Consider the following 22,915-nt stretch of genomic DNA (forward strand, 5'->3'; position numbering starts at 1 on the left):
GTGTGGAAGGGTATACTCAGATGTGAGTCCCTTGCTCATTGCACCATCAGGATTCAAGCAAGCCGGGCCAAAGACGGCTGAAATGCCAGAAACCGGTCCCCGGTAGCTTGTTTCCTTCCCAGTGTAAGAATTGGCTTTTGTAGTTTGGTTTGCCCTGTTCCCATCATGCACTGGGACAGGAACAGACTAATTTGCATACAGCCAGGTTCTGAAACTGGGATGGTGCAGTGAGCTAAAAAACGGTGTTGGATCTAGCCCTGATCTCTTGACTGGGTGAGAGTATTCTGTTTAATTCAGAGACTCTGTCCCTCACCACCCCTTGTTGTAAATATTTTTGTCCACCCTAAGCGTGGAAGGGTATACTCAGATGTGAGTCCCTTGCTCATTGCACCATCAGGATTCAAGCAAGCCGGGCCGAAGACGGCTGAAATGCCAGAAACCGGTCCCCGGTAGCTTGTTTCCTTCCCAGTGTAAGAATTGGCTTTTGTAGTTTGGTTTGCCCTGTTCCCATCATGCACTGGGACAGGAACAGACTAATTTGCATACAGCCAGGTTCTGAAACTGGGATGGTGCAGTGAGCTAAAAAACGGTGTTGGATCTAGCCCTGATCTCTTGACTGGGTGAGAGTATTCTGTTTAATTCAGAGACTCTGTCCCTCACCACCCCTTGTTGTAAATACCATGTACTATATTGGCATCGTGTTCTTGCCAAATCAACATTTATTTGGAGGAACCTGGGTAAGTAGATTGTACCTTTTTAGGAGTTAGAGGCCATCTCATCCTAATCTTATACGGCTTCCTTTAGGTTGGAAGATCCCATGATATCTGGGAAGGCTATGCCAACCATTTTTGCCATGGTGTCTCTGGAACGCCCACCCTGTTCCCCTTACGTTTAAGATTTCCTTTTTATAAGCTCACCACCAGTGTGGAGTATGGCGCAAGTGGTCCATAGGAACCCTTTCATAGTCTCCACTCTAGCACTTTAACCACATGGGTGCTAGGCGTTTTCCCGCTGTGCGCTGAAAAATCGAAAATGCCCGAGTTCATGACGAGTTGACCTTGTCACAAGCGCAGCGCAGGTAAGGTCCATGACGAGCTGGCTTTGTCACCAGCACTGAAAGGGTTAAGTGGCATTAATGGTTTCCTGACTGCTATTCTGTTTGTTCAATGGCGGTGAGAAATGCAGTGGTTCCCTTGGGTAGATATAGTTTTGGAGAGACATACACCAGATGTATTTGTCGGTTTAATTGTAGCATGCTAACCACAAAGTTTTAGGTACCTACATCTGCCAGATATGTGCCCATACAGTTCTATGACCCAACTTTAAAAAATCCTTCAGAGGTTATAAAAGGATCTCACCCACGAGCTTCAGGGCATTCTTCATCAGGACCCTCACCCAGAGTAGGGGTACCTCTGGGTGGACTCAGGCCAGTTCAGGAGCTCTTTATTGTAGGGATCAAGTATATAAAAATCTCTGTTAGAACACAAGTCTATAACTTTATTATTGGTTACTACGATAAGATTATAAACAAATGCACTGATTTGTACCATAGTGGCGCTAGGAGACTTCTAATGGCCCTTGCGTCGCTGGCCTGGTCTTCAAATTTAACCTGTAGGATTAGCCCGTATGGGCTAGTGGACCTTAATCATGACAAGAAAGAGCCCCTAAATATGGTCTGAATCCACTTGGGACAGCGGTTGCCATTTGAGGTAAATGCAGACTGGGACATTTGGCTAATGTAGGACTACAGAGCCGATCTCACTGTGCACCCTATAGGGCAATAATTCAACCTTCCCTGGTATGACAGTATTCCAAGAAAAATGTGTGTAGGGCAAGTGTATACATTATTTATAAATGCTAGTATGGGTTAATCACAATACGATTAATCCATTTTTTGGTAAAAACCGTGGCAAAAATGTTGGCCTAGGATTCAGAAGTGGAATGGGCCAATGGGGAGGATGTAGCCTTGCGGCTAGAGCAGTCGACCTCGGACCTGGGGAATCAGGTTAGAGTCTCGGCAACGAAGCGCCACAACCTGCGATTCTGGGCAAATCACTTATTCTCTCCATGCCTAACAAAAATGAATGTGTACTTCTGTAACGAAACTGGTGCTCATGTAAAGCGCTCCGATACCTGATGTCTCAGGTCTAGTCTGCGCTACCTAAAACTCCCAAATAAATATGGGATTTACAACCCTCTAGGTTTTTCCCCAGTTTCAGAAGGAGTCCAATTTCTGCTTCACACATAGTTGGCGATTCCATAGGCTCAGTTGAAATAATTAAACAAGGTTGTCAGAGGGCAGAATAGGAAACCATAATTTTGTCTAGAAAGCCACTGGAAGACAACCCCCGGACAGGGTCTTGTTCAGACTCATTCCATTTATAGCTGACAGTACCTCCAGTGACTCAATGGTGCTTTTCATTTCTTGTCTTTTTCAAAAAATGAGGTTTACCTACAAGGGATTTTGTTTTTCCAAAGTTTTGACTGCTTTTTATAACAACTGTTTGAAGTCGACTCAAACATCTATCTTTGTAGAACATTTATTGTTGGAATGAGAGAGAAGGTGTCAACAGTTTTTGTATAGGTTATTTGACGTCACCTTACATACTATGTTTTGTTGCATTTCCCTGATATTTTTTTTTTAAATATACAGATATATTAAATATATGAATGCTTTTTTGAAAGATATTTTGTTGCCCCGTGTAAGATTTATGATTCATTTGATAAATTGTGATTTTATTGTATTTCTGTTTTTGATTCATTCTACCTTTCACCACCATTTAAGGTGTGACTTCAAACAGTTGTTATAAAAAGCAGTCAAAACTTTAGATAAACAAAATCCCTTGTAGGTAAACCTCCTTTTTTGAAAATGTCATTGCCCATACCTGCAAGGGTAGATTGGGTTCCCACTCCATTTGACCATTTCATTTCTGGTCTTCACTTCTGTAAGCGCTTTGCATCTAGAGCATGGCTTAAATATTATCTCATCCTTACTTCCTTTCTCAGCTGTGTTGAAGAATTGGTACCCTCTGTGTATGAGGGGTTGCCAGGGGGAGGGTACCTTCTTCCACATACTGTGGAAATGTCCATACATAGTGCCCTTCTGGTCTAAAGTTGCACAAACAATGGCTACAGTGGTGGGGATTCCGGTACCGATGAATCCTAAATGGTCACTGCTAATGATCAAAGGTGCCACGGATTGGTCCAGGTACACACGAGATTTGGCTCGAAACAGCTGCAGGGGTGGCCAAACGCAATATAGCCAGTAATTGGGGGTGCAGACGCCCCACAGTGGGACCAGTGGCTAAGGGACCTGGATTGGCGTCAGAGGGCGCAGGAAACTATATATAAATCCAGCAGTTGCATTAAGAAATGGAGGAGGATGTGGGGGCCTTGGCACAAGTATCGGGACAGGTGGGGTGGGATAAGGGGAATTGTTGTTACAAGCCCTTGTATCTAAAGATTCGGTCTGTACAATGAATTGTGGTTATTCTGTAAGCCATTGGAACACTAGTGTTTTGTACGAGACCTTGAGCAAAGTTAATAAAAAGATTTATTAAAAACAAAAAAAAAACAAAAAAGGAGAAGAATTGGTACACTGTGGTAGATACCTTCCTTGTGCAGTCATCTATTACGGTTTTTCAATCTGGGGCCCTGATTTTTTTTTAGGGTAAGAAGCGCTAAAGTGTACATAGCAACTTCACCACTAGAAGTATATCAATTTTGCTAAACTTTTTATGGAAATTGTGTTTAAGCTGCGTAGAGTAGATTCCACTTCTTAGCATCTGCAGTTGGCCTTTGACTATTGCCATAGATTTTTTACCCATCTCTTGTGATATTGTGGTCTTATGCTCATGCCCAGTTTCTTCTAGTTGTAGGAGAAGCCTACAATCTATAAAGCTTTCACCTAGATTGGCTCGAGTGTTATTCCCCTACTATGGCTTTAATACAGCAAACGATAGAAGATTTGTAGCCAAGGTGTCGTTTTCAGCCATACAATTTGAATTCCCCGGCAGAAATCACATTTATTGGGTCTATAAAAAGAGGCATGCAGGTCCTGTGTGTGTTAGGTTTTAACTCATTCATGTGCCAAAAATGAAAGTTTGGGGTGAATGTCCACTACCATCTGAGCTTTAAAGGGCCTTTCCAGTTGGATTTCAATGGGATATTATGGAGCCTTCTACTGTGAATTTTTTTTTTTTTAAATCTCTGGTATAAATAAATGTCTCCAGGTATAGCTTTGTGTGATGAAGGTTGGGCATATCAATCTAAAGCTTGGTTCCAGACCTGCTTGGGGTCACCTTGTATAATTGGGGTGCTTCTTGCCGGACCTGTAGAAGGCTCACGTCTGGGTCCTTGCTGTGCTCTAAAAGTTTTTTGCTGCTTCCATGTATTGGTGGGGCCACCTCCCTCCACTTTACCCTCACTTTGGGGCAATGGCTGCTGGGTAGCTCCATACACTGTGTGCCACCTGTCCTGCAAGCCAGGCGATGGAGAAATTAACAGACCCCTCCACACCTTAGGTGCTTCGCATGTGGAGGTAAGAGATGCAAAGGACTCCCTGGTCAGAAGCAGAAGTCCCAAGTCAATGCCAACTGATCACCAAAGAATTTCTCATACTCCGGTTGATCTTCCCACCACAGCCGGTGGCCCTCGTTTCCAGGGCCAAACGTCTATGAGCCATTATCCAACACATTCTCCAGTCAAGCAGCCCTCTACTCCTCAGATACACACTGGGACCTATATTACCCACATGCCACCTTCCATGGGTCTTCCTGCTGCCATCTAGGAGCGGAGTCGGATTCCATCATTAAAGAAGTTGCGAGGTTGCCCCATATGTACTGCTTGGAGTCTTCAGCTAATGGGACTGAAGTAGGGTTGTATCATCATGCCTAAAAGGCCCTGCAGATCATAAGGAACTTCTTTAGTGTGCTTGGCTGCTGAATATGGGGGTAGAGTGGTAAGGAGTGGGGATGCTTGGATAAGCTCAGTTTTATCCTTGTGGGTTCCGTTTAAGTCTTCATGTGTTTAATGTAGAGTTTGAATATAGGTTGGGGCTGCAAGATTCAGCATCATGGCAGTTTGGCATAAAACGCTGAGGAGGCTTCTGTATATTGGGTTTCTGAATAAAGCCCTCTTTATAATAAGCCCCTCTCTCCAGTGTTTTTCTGTATCTACTCTTGAGGGAAGTGGTGGATGACCGAAGGAGCCACACGAGTGAGTGGAAGTCTGCTAGCTGCTATACACATCTGGTGAGCGCAGAAGAGAACATTTTCATGGAGCTCCACGTTTGTCAAGGGCTAGAAGGCTGCAGAGATCCCAAGTGATGTCATGGATTTACCACAGTAGAGGAGGCAGTGAATATGATATTCCGTGCTTATCAGAACAGAAGGCCCCAATGATGGTCAAAGGGTGAAGTCAAGGACATTGCATAGTAAGGTGCTGCTACAGAAGTCTTGGGCTGTACCAGAGTTAGTTGATGTTGGAGTGGGTTCTTTCCGTATATATACTATTTTCTGAATTTATAAACATGAAGCCTATTTAGAGAATCTTTGTGTGTCCATTTATTGACAAGTTTCTCAATGATGCAAGATCCTTTGAGAAGATTTGATCCTAGAATTTCAGAGACCGGGGGTTTTCCTAATGCAAGAACCTGTTGTGATAAACCACTTTAATCACAACTCTTTCCTATTGCTAACTTATCCACTCCATGTTAGACCGTGGTGGACTATGGCCTGAGTCAGGCCATGCCTCGCGGATAGCCAGTTCATGCTGGACCCTGAAGCCTGATCCATGATAACAAAAGCCTAAGTGTCTTTGGACTGGACAGCCAGCCAGCCACCAGCGACCGCTGTGCACATTTTGTGCGTTTAGGGACAGAATGCACACAAAGACACGCACACCCACAAAAGATAACATGGTTGAGGTTTGTTGCATTTTTGAGGAGTCCAGTTAACTAATCACGCAGGCTACAGGCCACAAATTCCAGGGAGGTTTGGTAAGAGAGCAGTATCTACCAACAGTCGAGCAGAAGCGTGGCTTCTCCATTCCCCACACAACCCCTTACCAGGTGCAGCTTATCCTCTTCAAGCCAATGAGTCCAGCCACGGTTCTTCTTCTCGCCCTTCTGCTCACAGGTCAAGCGATCATTGTCCCAGGAGACTGTACACTGTGCGGGGAAGGGGGAAGCATACAGTTTGATTTTTCAACTAAGAATTTCATTTGGCAGAAGCTGAAAGTTTAAAACAGGCCTTCTCACTTCTGTAGAAGCAAGTGAACTTAACATTAATAGGAGGTGTGGACTGTTACCACCATTACTATACCCCCCTTCCATTCATGCCCCCCCGCCCCACGGCAAACCCCTCCTCATCCACTCTCAAGCACCTCTATTTCAGGTTTCGTTACATTCAATGGGGATTTTTACATTTTAAAAACACAGGAGGACAGAGGACTGAGTGTATACATCCTTGGTAGTTTTACAAAGCAAACTAGGGTTCTCCTGGCAGTTGGATAAATGCAGGGAGATACTGGAATCAAAGCTTTGCGGTGTGTGGTTGTAGGAGTCTACAGGTACGGCGAACGTGCTCTCCTTCGACAATGAAACCCTCAGGAATTATTTGCCCCTCTTCAAACCACTCCCCGCTATGGGTTAGGGAAGCCTACAACAACAAAAAAATGATAAAAATTATGTAAACGTGGATTTGCCAAGGTAGCAAGTCTAACCTCGAGAGGTTCTGCACCCCACCCATGAACAATAGACTAAAGACCTCTGGCTTCAGCTACAGAATCATGCTGAAACTTGTTTTAGCTTATAGAAAAGATGAAATATGCACGCCCTCTGGCATAAATCCACAGAAAGGCACGTTCTAATACAGACATTTAAATGTATGAGCTCATTGTTCTATCCAACAATTCACTAAAAACTCATAACTGTGAAACTCATCTAAGGAACAGACTTCCATCATAGGGAACACATTTGTTTCTACCATTTTTAATGGGATTACTCTGTGCTTGAAGAAGTAAGTGCTTGAATATTTGACAGGTTCAGTATCTGAATTATCAATATCTTACAGGGAACTGGTCGACTCCCCATGCTTTGCGACATGACCTGCCCCATGTGTGGTGTTCATTACATTCACTTTCAGCCGCAAAACAGCTGTTACCAAGCAAAACCATTATAACTGAGGTTACTGAGCGTACAAAGTATGACATGCCAGTCTTGGCTTTGGTGAACCTAAAGTTGTAAACCAGGGAGGAATCGAGCGGGAGGTTTCCAACTCCAGCACACACAAGTGACATATCGAACACCCATTCAGTCGCTTCAAAAGTTTAATAATCATACCGTGCATTTCCTGTTATCCAAGCCTTTTGTGTCCTCTTCAAACTCTTTGCCCACTGTGAATTCGACCAGGTAGTTCCGGAGTGAGCTCAGCGTGCGGATGGTGAATGAGTCTCCATTCTGTTCAATCACCTTTTGGGGCTTCAGCAATTTGGCAATTTTACGTGTGGCAAAATCCACATCTAGAAAAATAAACAAGTTCCAAATGCAAGTCAGTGGGCCTATAAATACTTAGCTGGAGAGTGGAGTGGTGGAAGGGATAGTGCAAACATTTGCCCAGGGTTAGTATGCCCCACAAGCTTAGATTTGGGACAAGCCAGCTATTCAAGAAGAGTCTATTTGCTCATGGCTTGGCAGTACCTTAGAAGGAAGTAAACATGACAGGTAGACAGACGTGCAGTAGAGCCACAGCAACTCTGACATTTAGAGGTGGTCAGGGAATATATACACACACAACTTCCAAGCACATCCAAGGGATATCACCACCAAACCTTTAAGATACTTTTGAACCCCCACACCACTACCAAAGCCCTTCAGAAGTTACAGGCATACGCGTCACAACCACCACCCTTTATTTTTCTTTACTACAGGACCTTCAATAGGACTCAACTGTCTGGGAGGGAATGGTCGAGATGGTCTGAGAGGATGCAAACAAACTCTTTAACGGCCCTTGCTTCTCTCGAGGCCAATCGTTTGGGTCGCAGACCTCCACTACAGGGCCCACCACACACAGAGGTAGCATCTCTACAGAATCCTACCCCTTTCCTAACTTTTGAAAAATCTAACTCCACACCCACCCACCCATGATCTCCAAGCTGTTCAACCCCCACTTGTGCCCCAAAACTAGCCAGAACAGGAGTTAGAAGCACTTATTCCAGTCAAAGTCACATTCATGGCAAGAGAATATCCAAGTCCCTATAAAAGCGAAATTCTGTATGACACCACATTCAGGGAGTTTACAAAAGTTGCACTCTTATTTCAAGGAGGAGTCGTTTACACCGTTCCTAGCGAGGACCTGATCCAGTTAAACATAAAATAAAGCCTGGAGTAGTCTTCAAGAACTATCCATATAGCAAATATAAACATCAGAACAGTCTATATCAAGAGAAATCCCCTTGAAGAAATGGAGAACAAGCATTTACAATGCAACGGTTTCGCCTTTGGAAAAGTTAGAGCTATTGGCATTGTAAATGACAACATTTTTATTTATGTGTTGGTTTTGAAAACAGATAAATAAATGGCATTGTCATTTACAATGCCAATAGCTTAATCTATCGCAAATGCCACACACACACACCCACAGAGAGCCCCCCACACAGAGCCTCCCCACACACCCACACAGAGCCCCCCCCCACACACCCACACAGAGCCCCCCCCCACACAGAGCCCCCCCCCCCCCACACACTGCGAGCCCCCCCCCCTCGCACCCAAGTTGGAGGGGTGGAGTTGGAGGGGTGGAGAGTTGGAGGGGTAGAGTTGGGATCTCGAAAATCTTTCTAGCTATGAAGCACATTATCCTGGGTAAAGCGATTCTGGTCTTTTTCTGACCTCTGGTGGTCGTTTTCTATCAAGACAGTTAAATAGAGGCAGTTGCTAGGAAAAAAGGTAGTCCCTAAACAAAAGGGGGAGCAGACATGTCCAGTCTTTAATGCTCCAAAGCCCACACAAAGTACATACAACAGATCTTCCAGACAGTGCAAGCGCTGTCTAGGCTCGACTTAAAAATGTGTGCAGGAGGGTTGGCTGGCTGTGGAGCATGGTAATGTCTGGTAGTCCCGTCTACCCCCTACCCCCCAAATGATTTCATTTCCAACAATTTTTTTTCTGAAGAGCAAAGAATGGCCAAAGGTGTAGGGATGTGGGGTGGTGACAACACATGGAGGATTCTTCTTTAATATATAGTACAAATAAAAAGAGAGGAGGGTAATGAGAGAGGTTAAGGAACTCCATGGTGTGCATGGCTGCCCAATGATATTTCCTGATGCACAGTTGATCAATAGTATCACTTTTGGAGTGAGAGCTAATATGGGCCATACATAATTTGAAAGTGTAATTAGAGCAGCAGTGATCATGTTTTCCACCTCTGGGTTCGTGGTTACAGGATGGTGACTTGGAGCTTTGCTCCCATTGTCTGTGATGTCCCGTTCATAGCTTTGGTGAAACATAGCCCCGATAATGATAGTTACCCAGCTATAATTCTGTATATATTTTTCTATTAATCCTCCCCCAGAGTGCTAGGTTGTGAGAAGCATGGGAACTGTAAAACAGATGGCAAGATGGCTTGCAAATAAATGGTAAGTCTGTTTAGTATGGATGCTCACACGGGGTCCTTTGATGCATACTCAATGACTGGGTCCGAGACTGGCCTTAGTTCTGAGTTCATATTGATGAACTTAAAGTGTTCTCGCGTATCTTCTTTCCCCATAGGAGTGCAGACCATTCATTGGATACTTTTGGATTTTTTGTTTTGTTGGATGGATTTAAAATATTTGATCAATAAAAATATTAGTAGTTGGGTACAAAACTGCGACCAGAATGTATACACAAGCGAAATCCTCAAGTGTCCAGCTAAAGTTACGATCCTGAAACCAACAGTTGTAATTGGACATTAGGCCAGTCTGCAAATACCACCAAAATGTCTGTTTGAAGAAATACTAACAAGAAGCGGAAGGGAGGACGAAAGAAGGGTCACAGAGCCAAAGCACAATATAAAAATATTGCATTTAAACGAGGTGTGCACTGCTCACTCTGCCCTGTTAAGGTCCTTGCAAACGAACCACACCAATCGACACACAGAATTGTCACCCCACCCTCTTGGCCAGCTAACGTAGAATGGGTAGGTCCTCCAACCCATTTAAATTCATAATTCCACTGACTATTCATCAGAAGCTTCTGTGCCTTAGCTGTTCTTTCCCCTTTTATCATCCGCTCCAGCTTCCTAGCCAGGTTGTCTGAGTTCAAATTAGCAAAGAGGAGAAAGTGACAATTCCACATCACCTTTGCACATATCTATGCCTTCAAAGTCAATCTATGCTCTCAGAGTCTGTGATGACCATTCCTAGGCTTCCCACCTCAGATCCATCTCTGTCGTAATGAGTCTGTAGACATTGCATGGTGAGCATTGGACAGCCCTTGAACATACCCAAATCTGCAAATTGTTTGCTGACCGAGGAAATGCAGAACGGCAGCAGTCTTTGCTGTAGATATTCTATGAGCAAGCAGAGCATGAAGGGTGCCACCCAGACTAGGCCAATCTGGTTGTCCTTTGCTGGTTTCCTAGGCTTGTATTTAGCCTTTTTATCTGGTTAGTCTCTGAAAATAAAATGTAGCCACTAAATGCTCCAAGCACTTCTAAGCACAGGGAAAAGTGTGTGTGTGTGTGTGTGTGTACACACACTTTACACACCTACCATCCCCTAGACCAGCCTCTTCTAGTTCTATTGCTCCAAGAACTTCGGTATACTAGTAAGATCTAACATCATTTCAAACTATGCAATTTAGAGGTGACCTTGGTTGGTATTCCTGTTAGGTATAAGGAAGTAATATCTGCCCTCTATAATGGGTTTTATTCTATTTTTCCTGTTAGTACATCGGTATTCCAGAAATTGAACAAACAAAGTAGTACCACACCTTCATGCAGCTGCAATGAAAGCTGAATTAAAATTAAGTACGGAAAGATCAACCAGACTAATAGGAAAATTAAGTATGCCAAGTCATGTTGTTGATCAGATAGCACCAGGCACAATCCAAGAAAAAATCCTTCACTTCCTCAAACTGTTTCTGAAAAGCTGCTACAGAAGACTTGACCATTCGAATCCTTGAATTGTCCGTATCCGGTTCTTTAAAATATTTGGCTGCAGATATTTCCATCGGATAATCACACCAGGCTTTATCCACGAGTCTAGTCTGCAATGTTTATATAAAAATAAAAACAGGTGGGAGGAGCCAAGATGGCGACCGGAGCAGACGCGTGAGCTCCCGGCTCCGCTGGTCCTTTAGCCTCGCAGTACTATCCTGCTCTATATCCTGCTCAATTCAACGCCTGTTCGGTTGGAAACAGCGCGCTGACATCGCTCATGTCCCTCCGGAGTCTCAGCTCGTCCGGAAGGCGGAGATAGCCTGGTACCCGTCCCGACGCCCTGTCCCCAGCGTACATCGCCACCGGATGCCGGACCTCGACGGAGCAAAGACGACCGGCCTGCCCGCAAGATGCCCGCAGCCCGTGAGGAGCTGCCCCTTTCCTGATCGTGGACCGCGGCGCACTGATTGCTGTTGAGTTTTAAACACCGCGACCACCTCGCGCTCGGTGAGTGGACCGCACTACACGGCCGGCTCCTCTGCTACGAGCTGGGTAAGGGCTGATTAGACTACGCTACGGGACTTGCTCGGACACTGTGGTTCGCCCGCCCGCCCTGCCGCCCTGTTCTGGCCAGGGGGGTCCTTTCACTGGCGACTTGAGACTACAGCTGGCTGTAATGGGAGACGAGGCAACTGGGGATTCTTGTCTGACCCCCCCAAGACTACGAGATCGGCTTGTGGGCGATATGGCTGTACCCGCCGACTCTCGGAGTGCAGAAGATCGCCCACCCTCACTTCGTGCCTGCGGCGGCTTGGCTGGGCCGGGGACTGACTGGACTACACCCGCTTGTGTCCCGGGCATAGGGGGACCGCAGCCTATCCTGCTCCATGTTGATATCCTGTCTGCCCTCAGCGACTTCAGATCGGTGCTGTTTCATGACTCCCACAGGCTGTGTGAGAAACTCGATGGCATAGCCCTCGACTCGGAGCTGACTCGGAGAGACTATTCCCAGCTACAATTGTACACTACCCTGCTGGTGCCTGGGGTTGCAACAGTGTTACCAAGTGATTCTAGCGGTGGTGAGACCCGGGACGACTTGACTGGCGCCTGCGGACGACGGCCTACCGATTCCGCCTGTGATACATTGTTCACACATTTGGGGACTGCTTCTTTGTTTCCACCGCCATCTTCGACAATGGGACTACTAACTGAGCGATTTTTGGCCCCCTTGAAGACTATCGTCGAAACTTGCGCTTTTTCCCCTGTTGTGTTTGTGCTATCAGGAAAAATTTGAGACTCTTTTGTTTGGGATCAATACATTGATGGGTATTTTGCGCCGTCCATTTTGTAACCGTGAGTCTCCCCCTTCTTCTTTGCCTACATCTGGTCTCTTTGTTGTGGAGGGGGTTGGCGCTCGACGAGGGGTGTGTCCTGAGGGATATCCGAGATCGGGCCAGGGTTAGGCGGTTTCTTTGTTCTTTTGCTTTCTCCCTTCTCCTACGGCTGTGGCTTCTTGCGGGGGGTGGATACACGGGGTCTCCCAAGATCGGGCCAGGGCTAGGCGACTTCTTTAGTGTTATGTACGTGTAGACGGGCTGGGACTGGGATGGGACTGCTTTTTGATTGATTTATTCGCATGTTTTCCCCACCTCCAGTTTTGATTGCCACCACTGTCGTGCTGATGATAATTGTGGTTGGGGATGTTTACGGGGCCGGCGAGGACCGGGAGTATACTAAATTTGCCTCCTCCCACCTCTTCTGAGAGTTGGACGGTTTTCTCTCACTCTCTTTATTCTCTTTCCCATTTGGGGGTTCTCTTGGGGCGACAGGCATGCCTATTGGGGGGGGGGGTGGGCCGTGGCCTTCCGCTGGTATGCAGGGTGGGGGGTTGGGATGTGTTGTATGTTTTCTCTGTTTCTATGGCCCTCTTTTCTTTTCTTCTTTCTTCTATTTCTTTTTCTTCTACACCTCTTTGCTTCCTTGGGGTTAGGGTTCAGTGTTGTCAAGGGGTTTATTGCTTCGTAACATTATGCGACATAGCGGTTGGCCCTCACTTTTTGGGGACGGTTAAATTGCCTTCTGACACATGCCTTCCTCTATTACGCCTCCTTCCGGGTGCTCCTTGAATGATGATAGCTATCCTGGTCAGTTATTAGCTTCTACTCTCTTTGCAGTTTTGGAAATTTTACTCCACAAAATCATAAAATTAAACCTTATTCTATCCTTGTACTATGGTTCTAGGCTCCATACGATATTATGTGCTCAGAGACTGTTGCAAAGGCGTTCTGTCCGGTTGGTTTTACTATATCCTTCTCCTATATGTCATAGCAGCCGGCCCTGAGGGGTTGTAGGCAGACGCTGTGTACTGTGCTTTTTATCAATAAAGGTTTAAAAAAAAAAAAAAAAAAAAAAACCATACTGCATACCACTTATAATAAACATTGGACAAGCCAAAAAGTCTGGTGTTGGCGGATAACCTTTAGGCTTTAAAGTATTAAAAAAAATCCCTGGCTTGCTTGTATACTGGTTCAGGGAGGACCTTGCCTGGCAGTTCGGGCTGGACTGCTCCCATTGGAGCATGACCAAGACTAATTTACATATGGCTGAGTCAAAACGGAGGTGGCATAGTGTGAAAATAATGGATGCAGCCTGAGTAATTAACAGTGGCTGAGATTATTTCAAGTATGCATTGCTGTGTCGCCCTAAGTTGATGGGTGTGCCCAGACATTAGTTCCGTGCCTTGTGTCCCATGGAATCAAGCTATACCTGGCGGAGGAGCCCTAATTGGTGCTAAACTGGTCATGGGTTGCTTATATTCCAATTCAGAGAGGACCAGGCCTAGCATTTCGGGTTGGACTGTTACCATTTGAGCAGGGTCACCTTAGGCTTTGACAGTGCTTCTTTTGTTTTTATCATGGATTTTACAAATTATTATTTGGTAAACTGTTGGGCTGTTGTTCATCTTAAAAGATACGAAAAAAGTCCTCACACCCGCATTTACCCCGACCCAAGTAGCCTGTGTCTCCATTTACATTACATGGCATGGTATTCCTTTTCTTGATGGTTCCCATGCAGGCACAGTTGAGGTTTAAAGAACTCCCACCCAAACGGATGCCACGGGTGTGGAATCCAGAATGTATTACAAGCAACCTTCCTCACAACAGGCATTCCCTCACTTCTGTAAGATGGTCTTGCATAGATATGCTCCTTACTCCTTTAAAGGGAGAGATATTAGATTAAAGATGTGATTTTCTGGTTTGGCGTAGACCATCCGCAATCTTTAAATTTACATCAGCATAGAAAGAAAGTGTCCCCTCACCCCATCCCTTTAAACAAACATCAAAACTCTGTGTGGCTCATTTGGCTGAAATGGGTACATGTCTAATTAAGTAAGCCAGACTTGAATAAGTAGGGAAACCAGCTTGTTGCATGTTAATTGTCCTGTTCTCAAGCATAGCGATATTGGGGCGGAAATGATTTCCATATTTTTGAGGGCCCCTTTCCTAATACTAATGGACGAGTACAACAGATGTTTGGTATTTTGGCCTGTTAAGTGCCCCGACTGATGCTGAACAGGCTTTTTGACTAATACATGCATGTGTTCATAACGCCGAACTACTTTTTCCAAACAACTCCATGCCATTAGGACACTATATTTCGGCCCAGGCCTTTCATTTACCAACTCTTTCCATTCTGGTATTCCTAGTCCTGCTTCATCTAAAGTAAAGCAATTTGATTAAAGTGCTATATCACAGTGGGTTGGAAACAGAACAAGGAAAGGCACGGACAGCGGGAGGGGGGGGCAGGAAAGGCACGGACAGCGGGAGGGGGGGGGCAGGAAAGGCACGGACAGCGGGAGGGGGGGGCAGGAAAGGCACGGACAGCGGGAGGGGGGGGCAGGAAAGGCACAGACAGCAGGAGGTGGGGGCGGGAAAGGCACAGACAGCAGGAGGTGGGGGCGAGAAAGGCACAGACAGCAGGAGGTGGGGGCGGGAAAGGCACAGACAGCAGGAGGGGGGTGCGGGAACGGGCACACGGTATTGGGCCGCTTTCCTAATACTAATGGACGAGTACAACAGATGTTTGGTATTTTGGCCTGTTAAGTGCCCAGACTGATGCTTAACAGGCTTTTTGACTAATACATGCATGTGTTCATAACGCCAAACTACTCCATGCCATTAGGACAACATATTTCGGCCAAGGCCTTTCATTTACCAACTCTTTCCATTCTGGTATTCCTAGTCCTGCTTCATCTAAAGTAAAGCAATTGGATTAAAGTGCTATATCACAGTGGGTTGGAAACAGAACCAGGAAAGGCACGGACAGCGGGAGGGGGGGGCAGGAAAGGCACGGACAGCGGGAGGGGGGGGCAGGAAAGGCACGGATAGCGGGAGGGGGGGGGCAGGAAAGGCACGGATAGCGGGAGGGGGGGGCTGGAAAGGCACAGACAGCAGGAGGGGGGGCGGGAAAGGCACAGACAGCAGGAGGGGGGGCGGGAAAGGCACAGACAGCAGGAGGGGGGGGCGGGAAAGGCACAGACAGCAGGAGGGGGGGGCGGGAAAGGCACAGACAGCAGGAGGGGGGGCGGGAAAGGCACAGACAGCAGGAGGGGGGGCGGGAAAGGCACAGACAGCAGGAGGGGGGGGCGGGAAAGGCACAGACAGCAGGAGGGGGGGGGGCGGGAAAGGCACAGACAGCAGGAGGGGGGGGCGGGAAAGGCACAGACAGCAGGAGGGGGGCGGGAAAGGCACAGACAGCAGGAGGGGGGGCGGGAAAGGCACAGACAGCAGGAGGGGGGGGCGGGAAAGGCACAGACAGCAGGAGGGGGGCGGGAAAGGCACAGACAGCAGGAGGGGGGGCGGGAAAGGCACAGACAGCAGGAGGGGGGGGGCGGGAAAGGCACAGACAGCAGGAGGGGGGGCGGGAAAGGCACAGACAGCAGGAGGGGGGGCGGTGGGAACGGCCACAATCAAAAGCACTCACCTGGACTTCCTCCGGCGGCGGTCAGCCGCGGAATGAACAAAAGAAACATGGAACACCAAAAAAAAAAAAACCCCGCCCACCGCCGCACTGACGTGCTAAAAGGGGCTGGATGAGAAAAAAAAAAAAAATCTCCGGAACGCCCACGAGTCGCCTCGCAGAATGACGGACGCCTCTCTTCCAATGGCTAGCCTCCATTTATGGAGCTAGCCAATGGAAAACAGAGGCGGGACAAAGCCCACATACTGCAAAACAAAAGATTTTGCCTGCACGAAACGCTGCTTTCGACAGGTGAAACCTAAAAAGGCAGGTCTAATCTATGCTCCGAGTGAGGTACCCAAGTGTGATGGTGCAAGGTTTCCAGTCTGTGACTGTGTTAGAGTTCCATCGTAGGAAACCAGGCCGGGCGGCGTCTGGGTTTCAGCCAGCTCAGCAGGAATCAGAAGCACTGAAAGGCGCAATTAACCAAGCCTTTGAAGGTGGTGTGTCCGAGTCCTAGCCCTCTATCCCACCACTGTTGTCAATAGTAGAGCATACCCAGAAAACAAAATGAGCGATAAATGCATTACTACCTCGCTAACGGCTCGTGATCAGGGACTGCAGAGAACACTCACGCTTCGAGGCGTTATTTTTGTCTGTCCTGAGAGAACGTAGTTTGTCTCGAGATTGGCAAGTTGGAATATCACTGTTCGGATTTTAAGGTCTAGCCAGAGATTAGCAAGTAACTGGCCACAAACTGTATGAGGTCCCTTATGCAGACCCTCCAGGATATCGTGATTTGCCGCGAAATCGGCACTTTTTTAAAAATGCCGCGATTTTTACAAAAGTGCCCGCGAAATCGGCACTTTTGTAGAAATCGCGTGGCATTTTTACAAAAGCCGCTATATGGGGGGTCTGATGAGAGCTTCATACGTGCGTGAAATAAGTTGTGAAAGGAAAAGCAGCGGCCGTGGGGGACTCCAATCTGAGAGTCGAGTCTGCCGTGAGTACTCCTGGTGCGCAAAAATTAAAGCATTGGGCCCGGCCGGCGGCAGGAGCCTGAAAGGCATCGGCAAACAGTGAGTGACACTCGCTCTCAGCAGCTCTGATAGCCGTGCAGCAGTTGTGCGGCCGCGGGACCCGTGCGGCTCACCACCGCGGCCGCCGGACCGGGGACGCACTCGTAGATAGGGAGACACCTGCGCAGTCACTGAAAAGTAAGTACATTGGCCCCACGCTGACACCAGGCAGCCTGCGGCCACTGCTTAATTTTAAATGTACACTGTAAACTTCAGTCACATAGCGCCTGCACCACGGAGCGCACCACCATTGCAGATCTGCATCGATAATTTCAGACACCCTAACTAGTTAAAATCTGCATGTATGTCTGCCCTGTCCCCTTATTATTGAGGTATCGGCAAGTTCTGATTCATTATGATTTCAAATACATAAATCTGCACTGTCAGCAAGCCGGAGCGGGGTTGCTCTGCCTCGGCCGCGTGACCCTTGCTTTTTCTCACAGTTAGGGAGAGTAGCGAGGGCTTCCGGAATATATTTAACACAGTCCTTAAATTCAGAGTAAATGCCAATGGGGGGCCTTGCTGCACCTGTCACGTGCCGAAATATCTGCACAGGAGTAAGGACAGACATTGGTCATCCTGAGGCTTGACTGGTGATGCAGCCACGCTCCGAGTCAGTGAGTATGTCAGCTGTCCTGACTAGTACTATTATCGTAATTTATTAACAGGCTGAGGCAGCTGAGATCCATACTGGGGCCTCTCAGGACAGGAAATAAATATTCCTTCCTAGTTGTAGATTTGCTGTGAAACTGCAGCAGCCCATAATTGTGAAGCACACACTCGAGGGAGACAAAGGGGCAGATTTATGTTAACTGGTGCATCCCCAGGGATGCGCCAGTTAACATGCGCCACAGTGCGCCACAGCTCCGCCAGCCATGGTGCGCCGCATTTATAATGCGGCGCACCATGGTGCAAAAACGGCACAGATGCGTGACGCATCTGTGCCGGAAATGTGGCGCATTGCTGGAGTTACGTCGCAAGCGCGACGCAGCTCCAGCAAGGCTCGGGGGTGCCCCATTTTAACAATGCTACGTCAAGACCTACGCCTGCTTCAAGCAGGTGCAGGCTTTTGACGCAGCATTGGCTTAAAAGTGACTGAGTGAAATCTCATAGATTTCACTCAGCCACTTTTGTGAGGCGCACCTGCCCCGGAACGCCCACCCTGCGCCGGAACGCCCACAAGCGGCGCAGGGCTTTACAACGTGACGCATCTGCCTAGATGCGTCACGTTGTAAATCGTTCGTAGGGATGCACCACGTTTACGCCGCCTTGTGTGACGCAACAGCGGCGTAAACATGGCGCAAGGGCCTCATAAATCTGCCCCAAAGTGTCTACATTGTAAATAAACCAAATATACATAGCTTCATGTTGTTAAATAGGTAAAAAAACTAAGATATGTGTTTGTTGTAGGAAAAATGACCACATAAAATGCTGCAAAGTTGCAGCTAAATTTCCATATTTGTGCCGCTAAATTTCCATTTTTGTGCCGCTAAATTTACTAATCCATGCCGCTATATCCTGGGGCGTCTGCTTATGGAGAGAGGCACCCTGGTCGTGCTACAGACACCTTTAGCACTACCTGAGCTCACGCGATTAACAAAAATATTGAGGGGCTTCTGGTCCACGACCGCAGCAGCAAGAACCTCAATACGAACAGCAATAGAGGTTACAACAGCAGAGAAGCAACTACAGCAACTAAGCAACTACAGCCCCACACACTAATTATGTGGGGGGGGGGGCACAATATCTCAAACCCAGTGACCCTGCTTAGGAGATAATAACCTGCCCCTTGTCAGCAGCCCAAATGTTAGATCCGTATTTTGCAAATCACTTGAGCAGTTAGTAGAACGGACACTGGACAGGGGCGTATTGGCAAGGCGGGCATTCGGGAATGGGCCGAAGGGCCGGTGCCTCAGTGCCCTCTCTGGGCCGTTTTTTTCTCCCCTGTCCCAGTCCAGAGAGTGGACTAGGAAAGGGGAGAAAAAAAACCGGCCCACAGAGTGCACGGAGACAGAGACACAGAAAATGAAAGCAGCCTCGCTGTGCGGCCAGACAGCGATTGTAAGCCATGGGCTCTCCTTCACCCCTGCCCTGCCAAGCAATCAAGCTGAGGCTGGGCTGGGGAAGGGTGATTGTTTTCAATAATCGGCCTCCCTGGGGGCCAGGTGTTTCTCAGGCCTTTAAGCCATTTGCACCTCGGCCCCCTGGCGCCCACAGCCCAGAAACTGTGTTAGTCTTAACACCTCGCCCACAGCCCTTCACATTCAGGGCACAGTGGGCGAGGAAGAATGGGGCTTGCTGTGGGGGCCTGGTGATGTTTGGAATTTTTTTTGTTTTATTTATTTATGCGATTTTATATAGCGCGGACTTTACGGAAGGTGTCAGAGCGCTTCACACTAGGAACAGCAATAATACATGAGGAGAAAATTATAAGTGGACAAATTACAAAAGCAAACGTTAAGTTACATGAATCAAAAGTGACAATAGTGAGCAACCAAAATACAAGATGAGCAAACGATACATTATAGGAGGAAAAAGTGACATGTGTGCAGGTTACAAAAGCTTACAAAATACAAGTAGAGGTATAATACTGCAATTAATGGCAGACACTCCAGCACAAGAACAAACGTTACGTAGGCAGTGGTGGCACTTGTGCAAGTATCTAAAGCAAAGAAAAGTGAGAGGAGCAAACAGTGTGTTACAAGAGAAAAGTGACGTGTGCAAGTTACAAAAGGGTACCATAGACAGTTGCAAGGGTAATACTACAGTAAATGGTAAACACTCAAACTGCCAGAACACACTGGGAAGGCACTTCCCATGCACCAGCTTCACCTCAGCCTCCCCCCTGGCTACCTTGGATGACCCAGAAAGCTGTGTTTTGTGCTCCCCTGCCAGGACATTTTCCCAAGGCCTGGAGGGTTGATTAATTAACTAATTGCAGGGGCCTTACCTCTGTTCATGTGCTCCTGAGCTGAAGGTCTGGGGAGGGCTGAGTAGGTTAGTAATAGCAGGGGCTTTTCTGCTTTTCAGGTGCTCCTGTGCTGGAGGGCTCGAATAATTTTGTGACAAAAAGGGGCCTTGCTATTTTTTTTAGTTGCTCAGAATGTAGGCCATTGCCCACCTTGGCCCTGTGTCGTGTGCAAGAACAGTATCCTCCCACTTTCATTCCTTGTCTGTGCAAATGGTGTTTCATGAAAGGGCACGCCCCTTGAATGTGGGCCACGCCCCTTAAATATGGGCCACGCCTCTTGAATGTGGGCCACTTTTTTCGTCAGTGCCCGGGCTAAATTGTGATCCCAATCCGACCCTGACACTGGACACCCTACGTTTGCAAAAAAATGAAACCTCTTCAGTAGATCCAATAACCCCAGGGACCCATCTCCCAGGTGTAGAAATGCGTAGCTTACAGGTTACACGCGATACCTGCACCAAGGACCTTAACAGAAGATGCTATGCTATCACATTGGCATACAGAGACAGGTAACATGCAGAAGCTTTCCCATGTTGCCCAGGTCCATGCTGGACTAAATGCTTTAGTTAAACGTTTTCTTAACTTCCTATCACGTGCATCTTTGCTTCAGCCATTATAAAAACAGGACCACAAGCCCGAGAATGCAAAGAAAACCCCGAACTTGAGCAGCTAGTACCACATAGACTTGGAAATTTGTCAACGCTACCGGTTACACATCTGTGCAGCGCGTGCACTACTCACCTGAGTCTAGGAGCATAAGAGGCAGTCAAACGCAGACAAGCATTCACCACTGCTGGGGGGGGGGGGGGGGGGGGGGGAGACAACTCTAGGAGAGGCTACTTTTTCAAATTTTTAATTTCCAGCTGTGATCCAACTATAGAGCACTGATACTCAAAGTACAGTATAGGGGGGGGGGGCGCCTGCAGCCTTCCTGACCTTGACATGTGGCCCCCTGATCAACAGCAGCCTAGCTGTTCACTCGACTCAACAGTAATATTAAAATGATGGTAAATAAACTGACAGGCATTAATTTAAGGGGTAAGTGAAGTTAGAGAAATGAAGTAACTAGGGTTCCCGCTGTTGCACCTCAACTTAAGGAACACCTTTATTTTTAATCACATCTTGAAGCAAAAGTGTACACATTTTATAAAGTCTCTTCAAAATTCAAAAAGCGTATTTCATTAACATGCAGGACCATTTCTCCTTAGTAAATCAGATGTCAGTGCATTGAGAACTATTTATGTTGGTTAAAGTAATAGTTTACAAACATTAAATTAAAAACATTCATTCTTTACCCGCCCACCCAGACAACAATGCCAAAATTGAACTAAGAGTAAAGTCAGTTATGCGCATCCTCTGGGTGGCCTGGGATCTAATTCATGAACAACAATCTAATTTATTAAATAAAAACACAAGAGAGGATCTCGCAAAGCCCACATCCTGAAGTCATATTCCAGGGTCTTCGTATATGCGATACTGAAGAAAAAGAAAACTGAAACAATTGCTTAGGATCATATAATTTGGTAAAGTAGGGAAGCCGGGATTAGTCCCTTTTCTGGTTCACATTATGCATTTCAGTTACAGATATACATGCTTCGCTTCCCCTGTACCCACCATACCACAAACCACCCTGCCGGCATCAACGTATACCTCAGTCACTTCACAGAGTGAAACATTTTGGCCCCTGTGTAAATGTTTTCGCGTACCCATGGACGAAAGGGACTCCCTCCCAGTCCCTGCCTGCCATCACGGTAAAAGGTTTCCAGTCATATCCATTGACTCACGGTCAAACCATCGTCTATTAGGTGAGTCGAAGAGATTTATTTAAATCAAATTTAAAAGCTCAGAATGTATTGGGTTGCCTCAACTGGAAACAATGCCCCGATGACACGCGGAAATGGTCAACATATGTCCCAGGTTGTCGCTGCATCTCTGAATAATGTACTTAGTGCTGTAATTTCTCGTTGCCTTCTGGGACTCGTAGTTGCACTCCCTCCCCCGCAGGACTACGAGTACCAAAACACTAAACAGATATAAATAATAGGCCATGCTTTTGAACGGGGGCAGCTTAAGGTCTATGGGCTGGGGAGAACTCTGGGCGTTAGACTCAGGCCGGAGACCCCGACAGAGTTCTGGTTCCTGCGGGTGCAAGGGGGTGTTGGTTGAAAACTCAAAATACGACGAGAGGGGGCCGACTCACCCAGCCGCTGCATATACGGCTCGAAGTTCTCGTTGCTGACCATGTTCCAGGTGCCGCTGAAGTCCGGGTGCGTCGGGGGGGCCATGCTCGGGGGCGGGGCAGCGCTCAGAGTCACGCCAGGTTCCAAAGAAAGTTTCTGCTGAAAGTTTGATAAGCAGACGCTGCAGTGGGAGCTTTTATTAATGGCCGAGGGCGGGGCAGTGGCGTGCCTGTCCAAGGAGAGGTCACGTAACGGGGGGCGGGTCGGAGGCATGTGGCAACCCGGTGCGTGCCACAATTGGCCCAGGACAAAGGGAGCCTGGGAAGGCACGCAGGAGTAGGCGGCCAGGGCACAGCCCAAGAGGTGTTAGACTCCCTCGAACCCGCCCCAGCACGTTCGGGGCACGGCGCCCTGGCACACTTTATGGCTCCTGCACTAACGTTTCAGCGTTGTTATGTTTCCCTTTAATTATGTATCCGATCAACTCCCTTTAAGGGAATGGAAAGGAGAGACGGACCGGTAGGTGCATATGTGCATTGGTTCCTACCTTTACCCTATGCAGTGCAGGTTGTACATTTCAGACATTGG

General features: G+C 47.4%; 1 protein-coding gene across 1 annotated transcript in view; it reads right to left on the reverse strand.

Moving 5' to 3' along the window:
• The window catches only part of RBP7 (retinol binding protein 7), a 42,584-nt gene extending 20,012 nt beyond the window's left edge, over nucleotides 1-22,572 (reverse strand). Inside the window, exons 1-3 of the mRNA XM_086921365.1 lie at nucleotides 22,348-22,572; nucleotides 7,343-7,521; nucleotides 6,068-6,169 (exon numbers count right to left, since the gene is read on the reverse strand). Coding sequence (XP_086777491.1) covers nucleotides 6,068-6,169; nucleotides 7,343-7,521; nucleotides 22,348-22,432 — 366 coding nt within the window. The 5' untranslated portion in view covers nucleotides 22,433-22,572. The remainder of the gene's footprint in view (nucleotides 1-6,067; nucleotides 6,170-7,342; nucleotides 7,522-22,347) is intronic.
• Nucleotides 22,573-22,915: the final 343 nt, after the last annotated feature.

Source organism: Lissotriton vulgaris, chromosome 5, assembly GCF_964263255.1.
Source record: "Lissotriton vulgaris chromosome 5, aLisVul1.2, whole genome shotgun sequence".
Classification (NCBI taxonomy): Eukaryota; Metazoa; Chordata; class Amphibia; order Caudata; family Salamandridae; genus Lissotriton; species Lissotriton vulgaris.